The sequence below is a fragment of the Rhinolophus hipposideros genome, assembly GCF_964194185.1.
Source record: "Rhinolophus hipposideros genome assembly, chromosome: 5".
NCBI lineage: Eukaryota > Metazoa > Chordata > Mammalia > Chiroptera > Rhinolophidae > Rhinolophus > Rhinolophus hipposideros.
This window is the reverse complement of record NC_138051.1, coordinates 101,324,688-101,344,477: the sequence shown is the minus strand read 5'-3', so window position 1 is coordinate 101,344,477 and position 19,790 is coordinate 101,324,688. Positions and strand designations below refer to the sequence as shown.

Sequence of the window (19,790 nt, the reverse complement as noted above, 5' to 3'; positions counted from 1 at the left end):
TCCGCATCCTGAGTACAGGGCCTGGCTTCCCTTCCACAGGGAGACCCCAGGAACAGGGACCATGGTCGCGGGGAGGGGCCAAGGACCTGCCAGGAAGGGCTGCTCCCCAGGGAGCAGCGTCCCCTTTCCACCTCCGGCTCTGGGAAGGAGGCTGGGCTCAGCCCTGGGAGGAGGATGGCTGGCAGCAGGGAGGCCAGTGACCAGGAGGGCGAGTCCTCACTCAGCCTGACAGTCATGAAGGGCACTGAGCAGCCTGGGCGAGCCGACTAACAAGGGACCTTCACGCTGTGGAGGGAAGGGGCCACCTGGGGCCAGCCCCCACCCCCCAAGCTGGTAGGGGTTTGAGGCTCACGTGAAAGGGGGCTGTGGGTCTGTTCTAAAGCCGTGAACGTACAAGAGGACATTAGTGGCGGCCCCCTGCAAAGGGTTCACCACAGAAGCCCTGGGGAAGCACAGCCTGCCGCCCACACGGAGCAGCCTGCGCCATCAGTCTCAGGATACCCCTCCCCTGGGACCCCAGAGGAGCCCACACTCACGGCAGCACGAGCATGTCCTCAGGGAGGCTACAGGCCTGGGCGTACTCCTTGTCGTGGAACATGGGCAGTGTCCTCAAGACGTCAGCCAGGTCCCTCCCGGGGACGAGCACTGCAGGCAGAGACGGGGGTGTGGGAAGTCGTGGGCTAGTAGCCAGTGCCAGCTCCCCCAGCTGCCGGGCCCTGCCCCCTCGCTGGGTCATTTTCCGCCCAAGCTGGGGGCAGGCTCTGGCAGGGTCCCCTTGCTCCGTCTGCAATGGCAGGTCGCATCCTCACGCTCCAAGTGCCTGTGAGCTGGCTCACATCTCCCCTTTAAGGAGCCCGAAGCCCACTTGCCTCACCCCTGAGGGACCCCCCACCCTCAGTCCTTCCTGCGAGTCCATCTCTCCAGGGGCTGGAGTCTCCCCCCGACAGGCTCCTTTCCTGAGGGTCAGCATCCAAGCTCAGGCCGCCACCTCGCAGCCCGCAGCCCCAGGCCCTCTGCAGCCAGCCCCAAATGCCCCTTCTGCCCCCACGTGCCTGCTTCTGCCCGCCCTGCAGCTCCTGGCAGCGGTCTACTTCCCACGCTCGCCCTCCACTGGGTGTATCAGTTTCCTGTGGCTGCATAAGCACAAACTTAGCGAACTGAAGACTTCCCCTGACTTCGCACAATGTCCGAGGGTCACATGCCCCTGTGTCCACCTGCTAAATGCCAGGCCCCAGTGCCAAGCGCCCTGCCAGTCCCCAGGCCAGCACAACCCCATTGGCCCCAAGGATGTTTGTGGACATGACGCCGGCTCTCCAACCAAACAGCGAGACCCGAGGGTAGAACAACTACCCCTCCTCCACCCACCCTGTCTGCACAAAGCCCCCCATTCCCCTATCATGTTGGCTGCAGGAGTGAGCCATGAGGTTGGCTGCTTGTCGCTCTGTAAGGAAACCACGCTGAAGGGGCCATCCATGTGTGAATGCCAGACTGGCCACCACCCCAAGACGCTCGAAGCATGACCAGCACACGCGTCTGCCTCCACAAATGTCTGGACTCATCGGCCCTGCTGGCTTCCAGGACCCAACTTCACACCCTGGGCATGGAGGAAGGCTCAGAGCCACCCACCCAGCCAGCCGGCACCGGTGGCTCAGTTTCCCCATCTGCGGCAGGCCAAAAAAAGGCCCCCAAAGCTGTCCACGTTCTGATCCCCAGGGCCTGTGTGACCTGAATGCAAAGGTAAATTAAGGGTCTTGAGATGGGGAGATGACCCTAGATTACAGTGGCCCTGAATGCCGTGACCAGCTCCCTTGGAAGAGGGAGACAGAGCAGGTGAGACACACAGAGGAGGACACAGAAGAGCAGTAGAGAGAGACACGCAGATGCTGGCCTGGAAGGCTCCAGGGATGCGGCCACAAGCCAAAGGACGAGGGTCAGACTTCTCTGCCTCCAGCACAGTGACAGGAGACGTTTCTGTTGCTGTAGACCATCTCGTCTGTGGTCATTTGTTACGGCAGCACCAGGACCCTCACACGGCCACTTTCTACTCCAGCTCCCCTCCTGGGGGAAGGCCCTGAGGTGTCTGTGGAAATCTGGGAATACAGATTTCGGTTCATGGGACAAGCTCACGACATGCATGGTCCCCTCCACCCATAGCTAGGTTACTGCTGGCCAATGGTGGGGCAGCGCTGCCAGTGTAGCAGGAAGGGGCAGGGTGGGAGGTCCCTTCATGACCAGGACCTGGTGTCCCCACTGGGGAGTGTGTGGGCCGAGCTCTCTTTCTGTCCTATTCTCTGCGCAAAATGCTGCCAGCGCGCTGTCATTGGAGGAGAACAGGAAAGCTGGCCCCCAGAGAGCAGGAACAGCTACGCAGAATTGTGAGGAGTGGCGCATCTCTGTGTACCGGGGTCCTATACATGTGTACGTATTAAACTGGCTTATTTCCTCTTGCTAACCTGTCTCATGTCTGTTGGATTATTAGACCAGCCAGAAGAACCTTGAGGGTACAGGACAGCTTGGTCCTATCACAGCTGGCACTGGCGCTGTGAGCAGGATAAATGCACTGGCTGGAAGCCTGCTTCCCCTCAAGGTTGCCGAAGACAAGGAGGTCCTGGGGTGTCTGACGCCTGCGGCCTAAGGTCAGGATTCTTCCAGGTCAGCACCCCGCCCCTACCCAACCTCTGTCTGCGGGATCCAGTGGGAGCAAAACAGTGAGAATCTTTTTCTCTCTTCTAAATTTAAATGGCAGAAGAAAATATATGTAAAACTAGTTTGTAGGCTAGACACTCAGTTATTTCATATAAGGACTCCTGGGCTTCGAAATTCTGCTTTTCTCTATCTGACATCTTATCTCTCATCTTGTTATATGTCCTGAGAGCTTGGCCTTCGTGACCACTGGGAATATTTTCTCTGGTATCTCCACCTGGAAGGTGCACTTAGAGGAGTGCACCTAGTGGCCAGTTGAAGAGACTGGGGTTCCCAGGGTGCCCCTGTCCGGCTGTGCCAGTTCCCAAGGGAATGTGTCATGAGGCACCCCAGCTCATAAGGGACCTTTGTCATCTCTACCTTCGTTACCGGTTACTGCTGGCAACAAAAGTCTTTGCTTTATTTTCTTGCTTCCTTGGTTAAACCATAAAAGGTTAATTGGTTTGAGTCACTGTAAACCCTACCACCAAGGCCTGATGATAGACCCTTTTAAGTGGAAAAACTTCTAAGTTGAAAAGGAACTTTTTCTTAGAGAGGCTTCATATTGTTATAATGGGTAGTCATTAAATTCCCTTAATAAGATGTAGGACAGAAATTAGAACAAAAGTCAAAACCCACTCAGTCCCCTTCCTGTTCGCCTTCAGATAGTGTAAAACTTAGGACATTGCACTCATGAAGAAAAATGAAAGAAAAAACATGGCAAAACCTTATGGAAAGACAACCTAGAACTGTTTATGTTCTCAGAGCTTGGCTTGGAAACTGTCAGGTTGGAAGCTCCGAACTATGGCAAGATAGGAACACGGGCTAAAGCCTTCGGCTTGGGGACTATAGCCTAAAGTTAAAACAGTAACTGTGAGGAATGTTGCATTAGATAAAATCGTTTAAAAATTGCACTTGAAAGTACGGGTTCCCAAATAGAGCCAGCAGAATGAGATAGCTATTTTCATCATCAGGCAGAAGATTACAAAAGATTTTGTGGAAGAAAAAGGGGCCACATACTAAACCTGATGAACTCTGGGGAGGCCAGCCTGGCAGGCCCTACAGACTCAGAGACTGAAAGTCACCACACAGGATGGTCTGAACACCAAAATTCCTAACTAAAGGCAGGTCATGGCGGGTAGTCACGTCCTAGGCCTGTAGCTTCCTTGACAAAGGTCGCTCTTTACCTGAAGTGAGCCTGTCTGTTATCTTTTTGCATTTAAGATAACAGACTTTTGAAGTGTCAGAGGAATCTCCTTCCCCAGACCCCTCAGGGCACAACCTCCCACCAGAGCCCAGACCACAGACCCCTCACTGTTATTTTGTTGTTCCCACACCATCTCCACGTGCTTAAGTGTTAATTGTTGTCTGTCCTGTACCCACCCGTGTAAAGGAGTGTGTGTCTCTCCTTTTTTTTTTATCCAACCCCAGAGATCTCCCCACTTTGCTTTCTCCCACCCCCTTCACCTACCACCCATAGATTCCATGTATCTCCCCCTTATGTCTCCTCTTTTGATTCTAATGTATAAAATAAGCTACAAAACTGCCGTTTTCCAGAGCATTTTCTCAGTCCATTGAGATCCCACTTCCTGGCAATTGTCGTCACTTTGGCTCAAATAAACTCATAAAATTCTCTAGAGGTTGGGTGTTTCTTGCATCACCATTTACTTGGCGCAGTTGGCAGGACTCCAAAGAAGCCCCCAGGACCACCCTGCAGACCTGGCCCCGGAGCTGAGGTCCAGGGGGCCCTTGTGCCCCACCGGCTCCCCGCTTCACATCGGGTGAAGATGGGTGAGTTTTTCTTGGAATTTCGGGCCTCCTTGTTTTACAGTAGGAGGCCCTGACTTTATTGGAGCTGTTCTAAAAATAAAAAAATAAAATCCTCGAGGTGGCATTAAAGGTTAAGGTTTGAGATAACCCAGGCTAAGGATACAGGTTGAGATAACTCAGGGAAACGAGGGAAAACAAATGGGTGGCTGGTTTTTAATTTGGGCTTTTCAATTGGGATTGCTTACTGCGAGTCTGAACAAAAGCTTTCGCTGGATAAATGAGAGTCTGAACTCGTTCCGCTCTGAAGACAAGGGGCATTTACTCCCTCCACCCCGAATACTGGGTATTCTTAGGTGACTAAGAATCTCTGTGGAGGTGTCAGGGGTACCCACCCCTCAAGACAAGCACAGCCCCACAGGGAACCCAACACAACTGTCGCTAAATATTTGACTTGTCTGGGGACGTGGTTGGTTCCCTAGTGCCCAAAGCCCTCTTGGTTGGACTAGACAGCGGGAGAGAGAAACTGAGAAGAGGGTTGGAGCCACTCGGGAGGTGATAGCCCCTTGGAGCTCAACCCATAAGCAGCACATTCCAACCCACCACACAATATCCCTAGAAGTTGGTTCATAATCTGCTGATCTCAAAAGGAAACTAAAATTAACATGGGAAATCATGCCTCCAAGGCCAACAAGTCCCAACCCCCATCAATATTCCTGCAGATGTACAGTTTGCAGGGAGCCTATACTCGCAAGTACCCGTACTTACAGGAACAGGAAGATTGAACTAGAAGTGGTATCCACAGAAGATGGCCGAAATGGAGCTCTTTTGACACCTAAACTAATTACTAAGAAAAAGGTCAGCTCTAAAATCAAACGGAACGGATGGAAGCCTCACCTCAACTGGCAAACAGAAGCCTGTGGAATGGAGTCCAGAGAGACGTTCTTCTCTCCAGGAAGTTAGGAAGAACATTGTAGGGGCTGTCTCTGAACTAAAGATTTCCGGAGCTGCTCCAGGCCAACACCCCACTTTCCCTCTTCTCCAACCGCCCGCTGTACCCTTTACTCCGTTGTCTGGACTTACTGTCCTTTCCTCCTCGCCCTTCTCTCTCTCCCTGCACCTCCTCCACCACAGCTCCCTCCTGACTGAGGGGAGACTCAGAATAGAAAACCAGACCAGGACAGACTAGGAACAAAACCAAGTCCTGGCAGCTCCCTGTAGAGAAAGGCCAGTCTCAGGACGAGGAGAACCAGCCGTAATCTCTCCTTGCACTAGGACAGAATTAAGGGGTCTAAGTAAAGATTTCCTGACCACCCTGGTGGGTTCACAGAGGAATTTAACAGCTAGAACATATGATGCTGGCTATCCTGACCTATTCCAGTTAACACACCTACTGGTTTCTGAGCGCAAAGCAGCAGAATTACTAAGTAAGGTTTGCTGGGAACTCCTGTATAGGAGTCTGCATTTATTGTAAAAAGTCAGGCCACCTTAAGGATTGTAGAAAACCGAAGTGGGATTTAGGAAAAGAAAAGAATCAGAAGCAAGCCCAGGGCTGCTCCTAGGACTATCTCCTTATCGATACTTCAGGAGAAAGTGAAATGACCATAAGAGGGAAATGACTGAGGCCCTCGTAGGTACTGGGCTTCTTTGTCTGTTCTCAGCCCTCCCCACCCAACTCAGTTGCCCTCTCCCTCGGAGTAAAGCTTCTGTACAAACGGTAGGGACGGCTAATCAACCAATGTCTGGTTTAAATCAGGACCTGTTTCCTTCCAGCTAGGGGACATTACAGGCCAACATGTATTTTTACTAGTCAAATCTGCCCCAATTCACCTGATAGGGCGAGACTTTCCTGAAACCCATGATACCCACATATCCTCTCCCAGAAGGTGAAACGTATTTAGAACGAAATGAATCAGGGACTGAACCAATTGGGAACGCAATGATTTTAAAGGACCCTTCACAAGAAGAAACTCATCTTGAGACTGAACATTTGCAATGCAGCTTTGGGCCTTTTCCAGTACAGATACTGACAAGACTAAGTCAGCCACTCCTATCAAAATAACCATTGACAATATTTCCCTCTGCCTAATAGTCACCAATATCCTTTAAGACCTGTTACACTAGCTGGAATTAGCCCATTATACAAGATTACTTAAAAAGAGGGCTTATAATTCCATGCAGGAGCCCTTGTAATTCTCCCGTACTCCCAGTAAGGAATCCCAGTGGGAAAGGATGGAGATTTGCACAGGATTTCAGAGCTATAGATATCCTGTGGTTCCAAATCCTGTGGTTCCAAATCCACACACCCTACTATCAGCTATTCCTATGTGTACTGTCATTATTTTTCAGTGATAGATTTAGGTAGTACCTTTTTCAGCATTCCTGTGTTTTTGTTTTTTTTTTTTAAAAAAAGACAGGAAATACCTCTTTACTTTCACCTGGAAAGATCCAAGTTTACTTGGATAGTAATGCCCTGGGGTAGACAGAGAGTCCCATCTATCTCTCTCAGATACTAAAAGCTGATTTGAATAATGTTGAATTTCCCAGAGATTCCACTCTAATCCAACATGTGGATGATTTACCTTTATGCTCTAGGATATATTAGACTCCCAAAGGGACACAATTTACCCATTACAACATCTAGCCATAAAGGGACATAGGATCCCAAAGGACAAGCTTTGATTCTGTTTACCCCAGGGAAAATACCTTGGTCATCTAATGTCTGAAGATGGGCTACTGATTGACCTGAAAACCTCAGAGGAATCTTACCCTTTCCTCTTCCAAAAACAAACAGCTTCAAGGGTTCCTGGGTCTGACTGGGTACTCTTACAAGTGGGTTCCAAATTGTTCATTAAAGAAAATATGTCTTATTAAAATCAGATCGACCTGATCCAAGTCAATGGAACCCCAAGGGAAACAAGTTAGAGAAACTCTAGAGGAAGTATGACCTAAAGCTCCCGCCCTGGGACACCTTAATTATAAACTTTCTTCCTTTTATACATGAAAATAAAGGAAATGCCTTAGGAGTTTTAACTCAAACACGCAGAGATGACCACAGACCTGTAGGATGTTATAGTCAGCAGTTAGACTCATAGCCAAAGGGCCCCCTCCCTGCATGACCGCCATCTGTGCTACAGCCACATTGTACAAACGGAAGAGATAGTTATGGGCGCTCCTCTATTTAAGTTCCTCATTCTGCTGACTCTCTACTGAACTCTCATCACACTCAACAATTCCGTCAGTCGACTGGCTTCTTATGAAGCACTCCTGCTTTCTGTGTCCAACATTACTTTAACTTGAAGTGACAGTCTTTACCCAGCAACTTTGCTACTTTCTTTGCAGGATGAAGACACCCATGATTGTGTTTTGCTTCCTGACCACCTTCTTGTTCCTAGGAATGTTTTACAGGAATCCTCAGTAATGGCTGCTGGGGCCCAGGAAGTCCACTAATGAAATCTTACTGTCCTCCTGGCCTCTGGGAATTTTCAGATGGTCATTGTAATTTATACCATTGTGTTCTTACAGCCTTGACCCCAATTAAACCTGCAAGTTACAGTTCCCAATTGTACAACTAGCAGGAATCAGATTAATAACAAAAGGCACTTGAGTGCTTCCAATGGGAAGTAGATGGGCCATATTAATATAATAATAATAATCAGTAAATAGGAACCCATCTTATGGTCAGATGGTGAAAACTGAAGAGGTATATGGTATACCGTCAAACTATAAGTAAATGTTATACTAGATACAAAATACAGAAAAGTGAGACAGACGGCAAAACTTGGATCATGACAGCTTGTAGTTTAGAAATGATAGAGTGGTGTTTTTCTTAATGAAGGTGCATAGATCTGACTGCCTCCCATGTGCCTGCCTTTCCCTTGGAGAAAAATTCGGCCTCAACTGCCATCCAAGGTTACAGTCTTGTCCCACCCCCAATGGTCCAACGTTCAGCAAGACAAATGATGACACTAAGACTTCTTAGAGAATGAGCCTTCCTAGTCCCAGAAAACCACATCATCCAACCAATGCATCCTTCAGATTGAATTATGACCCAAAGGGGGAACAGTGGAAGAAAAAGGGGCCACATACTAAACCTGATGAGCTCTGGGCAGGCCCTACAGACTCAGAGACTGAAAGTAACCACACAGGATGGTCTGAACATCAAAATTCTTAACTAAAGGTGGGTCATGGTGGGTAGTCACGTCCTAGGCCTGTAGCTTCCTTGACAAAGGTCACTCTTTACCTGAAGTGAGCCTGTCTGTTGTCTTTTTGCATCTAAGATAACATACCTTTGAAGTGTCAGAGTAATCTCCTTCCCCAGACCCCTCAGGGCACAACCTCCCACCAGAGCCCAGACCACAGACCCCTCACTGTTATTTTGTTGTTCTCATACCATCTCCACGTGCTTAAGTGTTAATTGTTGTCTGTCCTGTACCCACCCCTGTAAAGGAGTGTGTGTCTCTCCATTTTACTTTTTATCGAACCCCAGAGGTTTCCCCGCTTTGCTTTCTCCCACCCCCTTAACCTACCACCCACGGAATCCATGTAACCCCCCTTATGTCTCCTCCTTTGATTCTAATGTATAAAATAAGCTGCAAAACTGCCATACTCGGGAGCATTTTCTCAATCCCTTGAGATCCCACTTCCCAGCAATTGTCATCATTTTGGCTCAAATAAACTCATAAAATTCTCTACAAGTTGGAATGTTTCCTACATCAACAGTTTCAAAATTTCCAAGTAGCTTCACTGAAAGATTTATTGAAAAGGGCTAATGAAGAAGTAAAAAGGTCGGAGGCCCCTGAGAGAAAAGAGTAGGACAGACCTGACTCCTGCTGCAGCCTCTGGCCTCCCTTCATGTGAGGCGCACTCTGCTGTCCTCCGTCTGCACGGCCTTTCTCTTCTGAGGAGACTGCCGAGCAGTCAGCGCTAAGAAACCAACCCGGCCACTTCCACTCTGTCATTAACCCTGTGTTTCTTCCCCGACAGACAGACCTCCTGTGAAACGCCTGTGGGAGCCACTGCATCGCTGCTTCCTGAAATGGGCACGACATCCACTGAGCTGAACTTTTCCAAGGCTGAGACCAGTTTAATGAGATAGGGAACAATCGACCAGCCCAAAGGAAGGAATGGGGGTTCAGACCACATCACCCCAAGATGTGCCTCAGTGGTACGGGGATTGTTCCGAGCTAAAGGCAGCTTTAGCGGCGGGCTCTGGAGAAGCTTGCACCCCTCCCTTAACTACCTAGAAAACTTGAATTAGGGGCCTTGCCCTTAATAAGAGATCATTAGCCACCATCCTGCAGTGACTCTTTGAAGCCCCCAAAACCCCTGACCTCGTCCCTCACTCAGGATGTCCTATGTACCCATGTTCCCTTTATGTCACTACCGCTCTGGCATGTAGAGCTCTGACTCTTTCATGTGTGCAGGGTTCCCATACATATATGGGCATTAAATGGGGTTATTTTCTCATGTTAAAAACAAAACAAAACAAAAAAACAGGAGCGATCCAAGATGGCAATGCAGATAAACACGGTGCTTGCCTCATCCCTTGAACACATCAAAGTGACAATATAGAACAATCAACCTGGAGAACCATCTGAAGTCTGGCTGAACAGAAGCTTTGCCATGTCGACACCGGTGGGAGGCGCGGAGATGCGAAACAGGCCGGCCCCAAGCCTCCATGTCGTAGCTGAGAACCAAGAGGGATATCTCGGCCATGGAGGTCCCTCCTGGGAAAGCGAGGGACCCCAGGCCCCCACAAAGGAAGAGGAGCCCCCACACACCTGGCTGTGAGAAACAGTAGGGATTCCAACCATCAGGGTGGGACGGAAGCTGGCAGGAAACCCAGGCGTCCTCTTAAACGGCTGTGCACAGACTCAGTTGCTCACAGGCACTCACCTTGGGCTCCAGCGCAGGGATGGTGACATTGGAGACATGTGAAGGGCAGACTGAGGTGTGTGGCTTCAGGCAAGAGTTGGGGGACAGTCACCATTTCCCTGTGAGAAGGTCCTCCTCCCGGGCGGCCGGCAGGCGGGCGCCACCTTTCCTGTGTTGAGCCCCCCCCTACACTTCCGGTCAAATCTGAATCTGATTGGCCTGGTGAGCTCAGGGGCTCTGCCTGCTGACTCTCTGGGACCCCTGTCTCACCCAACTCCCCCTGCACCAGAGGCACTTTCTCCAAGAGCAGCCAGCCCCGTTCTCATCACACGCTTTCTGGAAAACTATCAGAGTCTGTGGGCCCCAGATGGGCAGTGACTGGCCTCCGTGTGCTCTGAGACTTTTGCTGAGTAGCTTCAGGCTCAGTGCTGGCAGCAAACCAGAGTCTACATTAACCTGGTGGCCTCAACTCTTCCCACTCTAGTGACTCCCTGAGGCTTTACCAGGGGCTGAACCTTAAGGGAGCCTGCAGGTGGCAGCAGCCTCGGGGTGTCCTGGCTTTTTGCAGAGCCACCCCAGGCCCTGTACTGGTGACAGCCATCCTCAGTTAGCAGTGTGGCCTCTCCCATGTGCCTCCAGGGTTAGCACAGATAGCGAACAACCTCAGATCACCTTGTAGCTCCTACCAGGTAGCCCCCGGCCGGTCACAGGCAGTGGTGACCTGGGCCTGTACCAGAGCCCCTCCCAAGAGGCCCCAGAACCAACATACCTGGAGGCTGGCTTCAGACCACAGCAGAGCACGGCCCAATTAGCCCCACAAGCAGCACACACAAAGGGCAGTCCCAACAGGCACCAGAGCCCACTGGGGGGTATCCCACTCAGTGGGGTAAGCCCCCACACAGCAGCGCATAAGCTACAGACACAGCCAAACCCCACAGCCAATCAGCCAAAGGGTCAGTTCCATCCACTGAAGAGCCAATAGCAATCAAGGCTCAACTATAACAGGAGGGCACACACAATCCACACAAGGGACACTCCTGGGCACTCAGAGCAGGTGACCAGGGAGACTGTACCAGGGCCCCACAGGACACCTACTACATAAGGTCACCTGGCCAAGACTGGGAGACATAGCAGATCTAATACATAGAAACAAACACGGAGAGGCAGCCAAAATGAGGAAACAAAGAAATACATTCCAAATGAAAGGAGAAAATTCCAGAAAAAGAACTAAATGAAATGGAAGCAAGCAAACTACCAGACACAGAGTTTAAAACAATGGTTATAAGGATGCTCAAGGAACTTAGTGAGAACTTCAGCAGAGAGATAGCAAGCATAAAAAGAGGTATAGAAAGCATAAAAAAGAACCAGTCAGAAGCGAAGAATACAGTAACTGAAATGAAGAATACACTAGAAGGAATCACTAGCAGACTAGATGAAGCAGAGGATCGAATGAGCGATTTGCAAGACAAGGTAGCATAAAATACCCAATCAGAACAGCAAAAAGAAAAAAATAAAGAAAAATGAGGAAGTTTAAGAGACCTCTGGGATAACATCAAGCATAACAACATTCGCATCACAAGGGGACCAGAAGGAGAAGAGAGAAAGCAAAGGACTGATTTCTCAACAGAGACTTTGCAGGCCAGAAGGGATTGGCACAAAATATTCAACATGATGAAAAGCAAGGACCTACAACCAAGATTACTCTTCCCAGCAAGGCTCTCATTTAGAATTGAAGGACAGATAAAGAGCTTCCCAGCTGGGTGGTGAACACGCAATGGGATTTATAGATGATGTAATACAGAATTGTACACCTGAAATCTATGTAATTCCACTAACAAATGTCATCCCAATAGATTTTTAAAAAACATTAAAAAAAAAAAGAGCTTCCCAGACAAGAAATACCAGACCAGTATTACAAGGAATGTTAAAGGGACTTTTTTAAGATGAAAAAAAATTTAAATTATGAATAATAAAATGGCAATAGCTACATACCTATCAACAATTGCTTTTAGTATAAGTGGACGGAATGCTTCACTCAAAAGATAGGGCGGGTGAATGGATAAGAAAACAAACCCCTTACATATGCTGCCTACGAGAGACACACTTCAGATTGAAAGACACATACATACTGAAAGTAAAGGGAAACACATTCCACGAAAATAGAAACGAAAAGAAGGAAAAACGGTGTGGTAGGCAAGACTTATACCAGACAAAATACACTTTAAAACAAATTCTATAAGAGACAAAGAAGACCTAGTAATCCCACTTCTGGGTATTTGTCTAAAGAACCCCAAAACATTAATTCAAGGGGATATGTGTGGCTCCATATGTTCATTGCAGCATTGTTTATAATGGCCAAGATGTGGAGCAGCCTGGGTGTCTGTCCATGGAAGAATGGATAAAGAAGAGGTGGTACATATACAATGGAATATTGCTCGGCCAGGGAAGGGAATGGGTTCTCGCCATCTGCAGCAGCATGATGGACCTGGAGGGTACTGTGCTGAGTGGAGTGTCAGAGAAAGACAGATGCAGTGTGATTTTGCTTTTATGTGGAATCTAAAGGACAAAATAAACAGACAAATAAAACAGAAACAAGCTCATAGATACAGAGAACATTTTGATGGTTGTCAGATGAGAAGGAGGTTGAGGGGATGGGTGAAAAAGGTGAAGGGATTAAGAAGTACAAATTGGTAGTTACAAAATAGTCACGGGGATGTAAAGCACAGCATAGGGAATATAGTCATTGACATGGTAATAACTGTGTGTAGTGCCAGGTGGAGACTCGACTAGTCAGGGGATCACTTCTTAAATTATATAAATGTCTAACCACTAAAAAAAACCACAAAACAATATTTTTCTGGGTTTTGTAATATTCTTGGCTTTATGTGACTTCCTTCATCATTCTAAATAAATACCCGCTTTCAAACCTAACTGATTTTGTAAATTGGATGATTTTCCTTAACCAGGGCTGCCAAGGCTTCGGGCCCTACAAGACCAGGGCCTGCCGTTCCGCACAGGCAGGGAGCTGGTTCGCTGGCAGCCGGATGTTTCTGGGCTCCAACACCTTCCTCTGTAAGGGATGGTTCACTGCTAGGACAGCAGCCCCCCCACTCCCAAAGCTTAGGCCATAAAAATGTAAAGTTGTGAGCATGTGGACCCATACCGAGGAAGAAGTCCAGGCTGGGGGCACAGGTGCCACATTGCTGTGACTGAGAAGCCATGGACGTCACCCAGACCAACAAGCCTTGGCTGCCAGGAAGCCCCCCGGCTGTGGGGCACCTTTGGCTGCCTGGCCCCAAAGCTCTGCTCACTGAGCTGTGCCTGCAAGGAGCTGGGCTCACGGGGGGCCACTCGGCAGGTGGGGACCAAGGCAGGTGGGGCCGCAGTTTGGCGCCCTGGCCTCTGGCTTCCTCGGCCTCTGGTACTGCCCAGCTTGTGGCAGGGGTTATTGGCTGTTTCTGGATTCATGATGTCCCTTGACCTGTGACACCTTCGATGAACTCAGGGCAGGGGTGGGCCAAGGGGTGTCCCTAGCTGTCACCATCTCTGCCCTCCCCTCGCTGTCCTGACCTTTGTTTGGCAGGACTTGGATGTGTGGCCGTGTGCCCTACAGGCCACTGTTTATCAGCAGGCGCAGAAATGCTCTCAATAGCGACAATTCAAACAGCTTTGCTGTGGCAGCGCCCACTTTCCTCACCACCCCCTCCCTCACCAGCGGTCGGAGCCGCGTCAGCAGTGCCAGGCCCGTTAATCATTGACACTGACACCATCCTGATGAGGACTTCAGAACAGGCAGGGCCTGGAGGCCCGAGGCCATGATGCCCCACTGGGCTGGCGGGGGGCAGGGGCTTCCTGAGGCCCCCAGGCCTGGCTCCTGAGTCTGTCCCCATTGTGCTTCTTCCCTGGCCTGGATGTTGCTCCCCTCCCTGGACACAAGGGTCAGCACAACCTGTGTGTCCCTGAAGACTGAGCACCTGAGGGCCCTTCCTGGTGTCCCTCGGGGTCAGGGGTCACACAGCCCTGGTATCCCAGTTCCCCAGCTGCTCCTCCTCTCAGGGGGACAGCAGGGCCCAACTCAGGTCTGGTCCCCTGAGGATTAACCCCTGGGCTCCCAAAAGCCTTCCAGAAATGGGGAAGGCTCTGACAGTGGGATCAGATTATAGGAAGCCTGGTGCCCAGGGGCTGGTTCCTTCTAGAAGGAGCCCGGAGACACAGGCATGCTCCCAGTGGATAAGGAGGCCCCTTATCCACTCCGAGTGGATAAGGAGGTCCTGGAATGGAAGCATCTTCTCTGAGAAAGCAGGGCTCAGAGGACTGGTGTCCCGTCCAGCTGGCATAGGCTGGCTGCTCTGAGCTCGAGGCCCGGGCCCTCGGCCTCCCCCAGCTAACACTGGCTTCAGGGTGGGCACCTGCTGATCTCATCTACATGGGGCCTAAAGACCCCAGTGCCCAGAGCAGGCTTCAAGGGATCTGGAGGGCTCTTCCTTGTCTGCAAGTTGACCCCAACATCCCTGCTTTCTCACACCAAGTTTCACCTTCCAGACATGTGACCTTTGCAGCTTCTTTGGGAAATGTAGTATATGTGAGAGTGAGCCAGGACGGGGCATGACGCCATGCTTGTGGGATCAGGGCCACAGTCCACCCTGTCCCAGCCTCCCAGACCCTCAGGAACTATGTGTTGAGCTCAATGGAATTACAGTTGAACATGTGCCAAGCCTAGAGGGCCAGTGTCAGGGTGGGCAGGGCCCCAGACAGAGTGTCCGGGCCAGCCCACTGCCCCGGCCCTGCCTGTAGGCTCTCCCCCATGTCAGCCCTCCCTGACACAGGTGCTGGTCCTAGCCCTGTCCGGTGCCCACAGCTGTGTGTACCCTCAGCATATGGCCTCTGTGACTGGCTCCTTAATCGTGTGCCACTGTTGAGTAAATGTCAGCCCCGCTCTGGCTGAGGGACCCAGCAATCACCAACACGCAAACTGTCCAGGTTGGAGGGGAGGAGGGCATGGCAGCAGACAGTCCCCAGTAACCCCCAGAAAGCAATTGGCGGGGCGTGGGCTACCTAGCCGGTGCCCGACCCCTTCCAGAAAAGGGCTATGCGAGGGTCTGACTCCTGGGGCCCAGCATGAAATGAGCCTCAAGAATGTTGAGGCACTTACCACTGGGTCACGGATGGAGTAATAGGGTCCCAGGACCAAGAAGCAGCGGTGGGGTGGGGGTTGTTTGAGTAGCTGGTTCAGTGGAAAGGGTGGCCAGGAGAGGTTGGGAAGGAGGGAGGGAGGGATGGGAAGTGGCCCCACGACTGACAAGGGCAAAGAAGAGTACTGTTAGATGGGGGTGTTTGGGGGAAGACAGGGGCCAGAATTAGTTCTGAGGGAGGAAGAGGCCTCTGGAAGGGGAGCTGAGAGAGGGTCCGAGTGGGAGTACACAGAGGGTTAGGTGCCAGGGTTGTCCCAGGTGTGACAGGAGCCTGGACAGCAGGGAGGGGCAGCTGGCTGTGGAGGAAGGTGAAGAGGGACCAGTGCCCAGTGGAAATGGACTCCTTAGGGACAGCTAATTTGTGGACAGAAGAGAGGAAAGGAGGTTCAGAATGAGGCCTGGGAGGGGGCACCCCCCAATGGCAAAACCAAGGACTTCCTGGGCACCCTGTGCAGCTGCTCCCCCCACCCCGTCAGCCTCCCTCCTCTATGGAGCCCCAGGGTCCCCAAACTGGGTGCCTCCCTACAGGTGGCATCCCTGCCCAGGTGGCCTGCAGAGCTGGGTGCCCTGGCCCAGACCCTCACCCCCACGTGGAGCAGTCACCCCTGCAGACGCCAATCGGGCCAATACCACAGAGAAAGAAAACACAAAATGCCACAACTTCCCAAAGCCACATCCTGCATGTGAGCATGTCCCCAAAGGTGTCAGATCCCTATTGTGGGTCCAGGGACAAATGTGTGTGGGGTCCCATTACAGACGCCCGCCCGGTGGTCCTAGTGAGGGGCTCGCAGCCCCTACACACCCGCCCAGCGCCTTGCTTGGCCAGGGAGAGGGCAGACGTGCTGGGGGGGCCTGGCGACCCACACCCAGGGTTCCAGGTGCTGCCCTCCCCGCTGCCAGCCACACACGGCCCGGGCGCGCTGACCGCCCACCGCCCACCGAGGTCCAGTCCCATCCTGCTCTCTTCTGTCCAGGAGCAGGCGCGTCGGTGGCGGGATCGGCGCGTGGGGCCTGTGTCGCGGCAGCACCCGGACGACCCCGTCCCACCCCCGCCGCCGAGGCTGCCCCCGGGCCTCGCCACTCACCGCCGCGCTCACTCCGCATGCCGATGGTGCCGCCGGTGTAGATGGCCAGGAGCCGCCGCTCGGGCTCTGCCGCGCGTGCCATGCCGGGCCAGGGGACAGAGGGCACCGAGGGGACCGAGGGACCCGCGAGGATGGCAGGCACTGGAAGGCGCTGGGAGACCAGGGTGACCGCGGAAGACTGCGCGGGACGCCGCGGGACCTCGGGGGTTGTGAGGAGCCAGGGGACAGGACGAGGGACAGCGGCCGAGAGCGCAGGGGCAGCGGGCGGGCCTGGAGGGGAGGGCGGGTCTGCTCGGGTGGGGCTCCGCCCTCTGGGGCAGTGCTTGCGGGGCGGGCAGCGGGGGAGGTGGCGCGGCCGGCGGAGAGCCGGGCTGTCCGAGGCCCTGCGGGGCTGCGGAGGCACCTGCCCTGGGGCGGGGGACATACTCTCCCGGGGAGGGGCCTGTCGGCCGGGCCGGGGCGGACCCAAGCCTCCCAGAATCCTATTTCAGACTTTGGCAGTGGCCTTGGGTATTTGGGTGTCTGTGACAGGGGTGCAAAGCCACGTGCCTCGCAGACGGTGGTGCCAGAAAACCCCCACGCGGAGTGGAGACTCCCTCCTATCCCAGGCAGCCCCACGGACCCTGGTGCCCAGCCGGTTATACTTCCCGGAAGCCCTCCCTTCGCAACCCACTGACCCTCATAAGTCCCAGAAAACTGAGTTCGGGGCCCAGGCAGGCCTCTCTGCTGTCGTCCTCACAGTGGCCTCTCTTCCAGGGGTGTGCGAGCCAGAATCACGGTTGGCAGCGTCTCTGCCGACGCCAGCCGCTCTATGGGCAGTCCAGCTGTCTGGCAGCCTTTTCCTGCTGTGCTGACTAGTTTTGCTTACTGCCACCTATGGCACAGATGTCCCTGAAGCACTTTTGTGACACGTGTGTTAGCGCCTGCTGTGTGCCAGGTGCTTCTCTAGGCCCTGGGGGACTCTACCCGGTCCTCCTGCAGCTTCCCTTCTAGTGGGGGGTGGGGGGCAGCAATGGACACTTACCCCGCCCCCCAGTGTCTGGTGATGACAAGTACTGTGAGAAACAACAGGGAGCAAAGGGAAGGATGGCACTGTTTCCCACAGGATGGGGAGGGATGGGCACTCTCGGGCTGGCATTTGAGTAGAGGCTAAACAGAAAGAAGAGGGTGGGTAGAGCTGCCTGGCAGAGGGAGGCAGGCGCCAAGGTTCCAAGCAGGACTGAACTTGGTGAGTCTGCACAAGGCCCAAGAGTTCAGTGGGGTGTGAGCGCTCAGAGGGAGGGGATGGTGGCTAAGGGGCTGTGGGGCCAGGTAAGGACTTTGGATTTAACCCTAAATGTGACTGTCAGCCTCAGACAGCTGGCTGGTTTGTCTTAAACTGCCACTGGAGGGAAGCGGACAGGAGGGTTCAGGAGGGCAGTTGGGAGCCGGGCAGTTTGGGTCCAACAGAGGGCTGGCAGCGGCTGGGGAGGGAGGGAGAGGTGGTCGTGCTGGGAACACACTCTGAAGCTTGTGTTGCGAGGCAGTCAGGGATAACTCAAGTTTTGGCCAGAGCAGCACGCTTGATGGGGGTGTTCTTCACCAAGTGGGGGAAACCTGGGGCAGGAACTGGGTTTGGGACCAGGCAGGAGGGAGGCGGGGTGTGTTGGATGCATTTATGTTTGAGATGCCACCTGGACAGCCCAGAGGAAACAGTTCATCTAAAGGCACGGTTAAAAAATGAATAGTCCATATGTAAATATTAACTCAAAATGGATTAAAGACCTAAATATAAGACCTGAAACTATAAAACTCCTAGAAGAAAACACAGGGCCAAAGCTTCATGACACTGGACTTGGCAGATTTCCTGCATGTGACACCAAACGCACAAGCAACATAAGCAACAATAGCAAGTGGGACACATCAATCTTAAAAACTTTTGTGCATCAAAGGACACAACCAACACAGTGAAAAAGCAATTTACGGAATCAGAGAAAATATCTGCAAATTGCATATATGATAAAGGGTTAATATCCCGAATACATAAAGAACTCTTACAACTCAACAATAAAAAATCAAATATTTCTAGAAATTGGCAAAGGACTTAAATGCACATTTCTCCAAAGATTATATACACATGCCCAATAAGCACGTGAAAAGGTGCTCAACATCACTGGTCATCAGAGAAATGCAAATCCAGAGAAATGCAAATCCAAACCACATGAAAACCACAGTGAGATGTCATCACACCCCCATTAGGATGGCTACTAACAAAAAAAACAAAACAGAAAACACGTGTTGGCAAGGATGTAGATAAATTGGACCCCCTGTGCACTGTTGGTGGGATTATAAATTGGTACAGCGGCTGTGGGAAAGTGTGGAGGTTCCTGGAAAAGTCAAACATAGGGCTGCCATGACACTCAGCAATCCAACTCCTGGGTATTTACGCCAAAGGACTGACAGCAGGGTGTTGAGGACATATTTGCACGCCGTGTTTGCAGCAACACGAGTCACAACAGCCATGAGGTGGAAGTCACCAGCGTCCTTGAAGGACGGATGGAGAAGTGAAATGTGGCCCATCATACAATAAAATATTACTCCACCTCAAAAAGCAGGGACATTGACACCTGCTCCAACATGGATGGACCTTGAGGACACTGTGGTGAGGGAAATGAGCCCGTCAAAAGGACAAATACTGCGTGATTCTATTTACATGAGGGACTGAGAGTAGTCAAAATCATAGAGACAGAAAGTAGAGTGGTGGGTGCCCAGGGCTGGTGGAGGGAGCGGCGTTGTTCAATGGGAACAGAGCTTCCGACTCGCAAGATGAAAAAGGTCTAGAGATCTGCCTCAACAATGTGAATATACACAATACTTAAAAATGGTAAATTGTGTGTTTTTTTTAACCACAATAAAATGAATAGGCAAGGACAGACTAGGAGAAAATGTTCACAAGATATATCTGACACAGGACTTGCATCCTAAATAAATAAAGAAGCCCTATAACTCAACACCAAAGATACAGACAACCCGGAAAATGGGGCAGAGACTCAAGTGGACACTGCACAGAGGAGGACACAGGTAAAACCAATGTGAGGAATGATTAACCAGCCAAAGGGGCACGGCTACCAGTGGGGTCAACAGAACACTAAGAACAGGAGCGAAGTGTGGGGCTGAGGACAAGGAGCGAGGAAGGAACAGACTTGGA

General features: G+C 51.7%; 1 protein-coding gene across 2 annotated transcripts in view; it reads right to left on the bottom strand.

The window, feature by feature from the left end:
• The window catches only part of ASPG (asparaginase), a 35,137-nt gene extending 18,286 nt beyond the window's left edge, over positions 1-16,851 (bottom strand). Inside the window, exons 1-2 of one of the 2 annotated variants that reach the window (XM_081049659.1) lie at positions 16,604-16,851; positions 537-645 (exon numbers count right to left, since the gene is read on the bottom strand). In XM_081049659.1, the coding sequence (XP_080905785.1) occupies positions 537-645; positions 16,604-16,685 (191 nt within the window). In that variant the 5' untranslated portion in view covers positions 16,686-16,851. The remainder of the gene's footprint in view (positions 1-536; positions 646-16,603) is intronic. The other variant, XM_081049658.1, reaches the window with a different exon arrangement.
• Between the last annotated feature and the right edge of the window lie 2,939 nt (positions 16,852-19,790).